We start from the raw sequence: 4,956 nt of genomic DNA, 5'->3' as shown, positions 1-4,956 counted from the left end.
ATGATAAAATGTAATAGAATAGTTGAACATACTTAATCAAATATCCTTACCTATAAGTACTATGACTGCTGTGCTGTAAAATTGTGTGATTGCGGCGTGCGACTGCGTTCCCGATCAAAAGTGCACTGACGATTATAGCGATATTCGTTTTGCGCCGAGATTTTTAGCGCTAGAAATAATAGGCGGTTTGTTCAAATGATTATATCTCAATAATCATTCTACAGATTTCTCTAATATTTTCAGGCCTTATGGGGAATCATATTGGCTTTTGATTTATGTAAAAAAAAAGAAAACAGAATTTTTTTTAGTTAGACGGTTTGCGACCGAGACCATCGATATATTTTCTATATAAATTATATAAATTTCATTTCCTTCGGGGGGGGGGGGGGGGGGGGGGGAAATTTCGGGGGGGGGGGCCGAAGAGATGCCTGGAAGAAACTCTGGATATGGAATATGCGCGTAAATCAAGTTGCATAAGGAGACTCAAAGTATTAAACTATACCATTAAAACAAACTGTCACTTCACGAGTCTAAATAGCTAAGTTGTTAGTTTTATAGGCTTTCATGCGGGTGGCACGGGTTCTAGACACATCACGTCAATGTTAAATTAAAAAAAATTTTTTTTTAGATGTGAATGATAAAGTTGCCTATCTGAACGTGGCGGGATACAGGGCAGGTGAAGTAGAGTTCATCTGTTTCTTTGTCGTAAGCATATGAAGAGATAGTGTGGTCAGAGACATATTCGGCCGGAATCGTTTTTTTAAAACGATAAAAACATGTTGTCTGAGACTTGGCGGGACACTGGGCAGGTGAAGTAGAGTTGAGTATGTCACCTGTGACGTCATTATATGAAGGGATAATCCGAAATCGGTATTTTTAAAACATAAAAAAACCATCTTTTCGAATGTGGGATCTGGTTTTTTGTGACGATAAGTGACAGACGTGATGTTTTTTATGGATGACACCCGAAACCCACAGCTATCCAAGGGATGACGGGTAGTCTAGTAAGTTATATAGTCGATGTTATGCCTAGAAAAACTGGCTTTTATCTCGAACCCTCTATAAGAAAATAGGCAGTACAAAGAAATTACACGAGTTGAGAGGATATGTCCGACTACTTTACTCTGTTGCGTCCTCTGGGCCCTGGGATGTGTGTGATTAGGCGCCGTCTTCAGTTTTCAACATAAGGTTTTAATTAACGTAAAGTTCAAAGAATAAAATAAAATAAAACATTTCTAAAAATTGTACATATTACTTCCCTTTAAGTCAAATAAATTAAAATTACATTGAAAATATTAAAATGTGTGGTTATGTTTATGTTTGTGTAGTGTTTATGTTTATGTCAATGTTTGTAGTTGAGGTTGTGGAGAAGGTTAGGGTTAATGTTGATGCTTATGTTTATTTTTGTGTTTGTGTTTATGTGGTTATTTTTTTAGGCTTAGAAGTGCGGGGAACGGAGAAGGTTTAAATTTATGTTTATGTTTTTTGTTGAGATGGGGGTTTATGTGCATGCTTAAGTTTATGTTTATGTTTTTTATTTTTTGTGTTTTTGTTGTGTTTGTGATTATGTTTGAGTTTACGTTTGTGGTGAGGATTTGGGTGTATTTTTGTTTGTTTATTTTTTTTATTGCTGTGAGGGTTAGGGTTTATATACAACAAAATCCCGCGCGTGATAATCAATCTTCTTTTCTAAACAAGATAACAATCAATAATTAATTAGCTTGTTTAAAATTAGAAATTTCATTTTTTAATTAGTATCGGCCATGTAGCTTAACAGCATTTAACTAAGGAAACAATTCGGTCACCACAGCTTGAGAAGTCGAGTAAGTTTTGGTCTAATCTCTCGCAAAACTTTCTAAAGCTTTTAGCTGTAGTATTTATATTAACTAGTCTAAACACATTGTTTTCGCGTTAATTTTCAGATTTTTTGGTCATAAGATTTATACTCTGTAAGTTATTAAAAACGTGTAAACTATTTTGTTATTTCTGTATTTTATAGCACGTAAACAAAACAGATGAACACAATGCTTCTCGCTCTACTTGTACTGGCCATTGCTGGTCAGCTTGTCAAGGCGGACTACCTAGATGACCAACGGGACTTGTCGGCAGCGACCTCTGGATTCTCCCAGAGACTGTACCAGAAGGTGGCACTGGGCTTACCAAGTATGGTCTACTCACCTTACAGGTATACCTTTGCTTTACCAGTTAAATTCTAGTTTCAATGCGTAGATTTTTATTTCGCGGGCGTATTCTATCTTACACGTAGACGTACCATATTTTTTAAATATATACTTTTTTCTTTAGAATGTAGATTTTATATGTTTAAACGTTGGTCTTGCTAAAGAAGATACATTCTAAATTTTAAAACGTCATTAGAAGTGCTAAACATTTTTTCCCTTAAATAAGGGCTTTGTACTTTTTCTGATAAAAAAAAAGTTTCTATCAATTTATTTTTGACAACTTCATCTTTGTTGTTATATTAGATTTTTAATTGCTTTATGCTTAATTTGAAAAAAAAATAGAATTTGATTGATTAATTTCATTCGCATAATCTTCCTAGTTATGAGTTCCTTTCTAAAATCAGTATTAACTTACTCGAAAATGAAATTAAATAAATTTTAATATTTTTATAATTATATACTATTATTATGTCATTGAATGCACAAAACGTTTATTTTACGCGTTTATTTTTAGCATCCATTCGGTATTGGCAATGACATCATTAGGCGCCAGAGGAAAAACAGCTACAGAAATGAAACAGGCGCTTGGGATTACATCTCTTGCTGACAATACTCATGAGATATATAAGAAACTTATTTCGGATGTAAGATTACAACAGTTGCATATACTTTTCTATCAATTATTCACATAATCGAATTTATTCGTGTAATTTGCTCATTCTCTTAAACATAGTAAGCAGTTTGGTAATTTCAGAAGAGAGCCGCACTTTTCAATTTTGATGCAATGCCAATAGTTGCATTCAATGCTTGTTACGTAATACGCCATTTAATTTAAAATTACAAAGTAAAACTGCCAAGTAAATTAATTAATTACAATGCTTTTTTTGCTTCAAAACACCGACAGATGAACTCTGTACCGGATGTGAAATTAAACACAGGAAACGCCATTTTTGTGAACCCTGCATACGAAATCGTGCCTCAATTTGTGGCAGATGTTGAGAGCAAGTACTTCGCCAAGGCAGATAACATTGACTTGTCTGCCCCTGGGGGACCTGAGAAACCAATCAACACCTACGTGGCAAATGCTACAGGAAATATGATACAAAATCTCCTTGCAAAAGGTTTGGTATTGTCTGAACACCATCAGCAAAATTCAAAGTAGTGATATTTTAGATTAAAGCATTGGCGTCGTGAGGTCGGGTGTCACCAGTGTTTCTTCCAGACTTTTTCTGGCACTTGATATTTTCGGGGGTGCGGTCTACATTTTCCGGGGGGACGAGGCGGGACGGACACTCGCAAAAGTAAATATTTACTATATACATTCAATCTGGTTTGGGGGCGGTAAACTTTCTTCGGGTTGGGGGCTCCGGGTGTTGGACCTCATGGTGTCAACCTCCCGAATAAAATAGGTTATATAAATATATATATATATATATATATATATATATATATATATATATATATATATATATATATACATATATATATATATATATATAGAGAGAGAGAGAGAGAGAGAGAGAGAGAGAATAAGAGAGAGAGAGAGAGAGAGAGAGAGTATAGAGGACAAATGCAGTATGTCCACTTTTTTGTCAAATCGATGTACATTTATATTGATACTGTCAATAATACGAGCTACAAGAACACTAATGCGCAGTCTAAGAAAACTAGAATGCGATTATTTTATAATTTTTTAAACATAATATTTTGCACTATTTTAATAAACTCATTTTTCTCGAGATCATTTTTTTGACATACTCCGTTTGTCCTCTATACCCTCGATACCAGCCTTAAAAAAACCTATCTGTAAAGCACCATAACCTGTGTGTTTAGTAAGCCCGGGTTTAGGAGGTATATTACTTTTAGAATAAATCCTATCCAAAACAAACCAAAAACAAAAACACAAAAAACCGCAAACATTACACAAACGCAAACACAAATACAAACGGTAATTATGTAATTATTTTTTTCTCAAAACCAAAACAAAGTAATAAAAAGTAATTTTTATTCCCCCGATGTAAATGTTGTTTTTTAAAAGGGACTTTTAACAGTGTTTTCCTAATTTATAAAGGGATGTTATGAGTGCTAAAGAACTAAAGGTAAACAATTTTCAGAAACAATTAGAGTTTTTGTGAATGATGATACATTTTCTTTAATTAACGCTATAAGTTTGGAAAATGAATATAAAATTTTTACATCATTAATTTAGATAATGAGCACTTTAGGTACATCATACTATGGCTATGAAGTCTATTTTTCCCTCTCTTTCATAGGAATCATGGATCCGCTGTTCGCGGTCAGAGGTCACATTCAAAATTAATATATATATATATATATATATATATATATATATATATATATATATATATATATATATATATATATATATACTAGGCATACTGCAATTGAGCAATTGAATGATTAATTAATAGGTGATTGGCTGCTATGTTAAATGCTTAGGGCCTAAATTTATACAGTGGAGTAATTTAATGCCGCTTGTATATTGATGGAATATTCGCAAACTTATTACTCGCACGGTAATTAGAACTGCAAGGGTTTTCTTAATAGTATCAATCAAATATTATAATGAATTACTTTCGCAATTAATTTTTACAATTTGAGTAAAATGCAAAACTTAATTTTTAACAAAATATTTATTTAAAACAATGCTATACTTTATGATTTTTGTTTTTTTCTTGAAAAGAGTATACAAAATATTTAAAAATTATTACATTAAAAAGTTAACTCCCCTGTTCATAGACCAAATGACCAAATC

At 32.9% G+C, this 4,956-nt stretch overlaps 1 protein-coding gene across 1 annotated transcript; it reads left to right on the top strand.

Annotated features, from left to right (window-relative positions):
- Positions 1-1,789: 1,789 nt before the first annotated feature.
- On the top strand, positions 1,790-3,342 carry LOC131950777 (leukocyte elastase inhibitor B-like). Its single transcript, XM_059312961.1, has 4 exons — positions 1,790-1,823; positions 2,016-2,185; positions 2,695-2,824; positions 3,085-3,342. The coding sequence occupies exons 2-4, from the start codon at positions 2,016-2,018 to the stop codon at positions 3,340-3,342; spliced, it is 558 nt and encodes a 185-aa protein (XP_059168944.1). The 5' UTR covers positions 1,790-1,823.
- Positions 3,343-4,956: the final 1,614 nt, after the last annotated feature.

This window comes from Physella acuta, unplaced genomic scaffold (genome assembly GCF_028476545.2).
Source record: "Physella acuta isolate Inbredline_101_S28 unplaced genomic scaffold, ASM2847654v3 ptg000778l, whole genome shotgun sequence".
NCBI lineage: Eukaryota > Metazoa > Mollusca > Gastropoda > Physidae > Physella > Physella acuta.
Note: the sequence above shows the minus strand (reverse complement) of the source record. Positions and strands in the feature narration are given on the sequence as shown.

What these genes read in the sequence shown, in the direction of transcription:
- LOC131950777 (XM_059312961.1), top strand. Translation starts at nt 2,016, where the DNA reads ATGAACACAATGCTTCTCGCTCTACTTGTACTGGCCATTGCTGGTCAG. An exon ending in ATGGTCTACTCACCTTACAG is followed by an intron (nt 2,186 to 2,694) that starts GTATACCTTTGC and finishes GTTTATTTTTAG; the next exon opens with CATCCATTCGGTATTGGCAA. An exon ending in ATAAGAAACTTATTTCGGAT is followed by an intron (nt 2,825 to 3,084) that starts GTAAGATTACAA and finishes AAACACCGACAG; the next exon opens with ATGAACTCTGTACCGGATGT.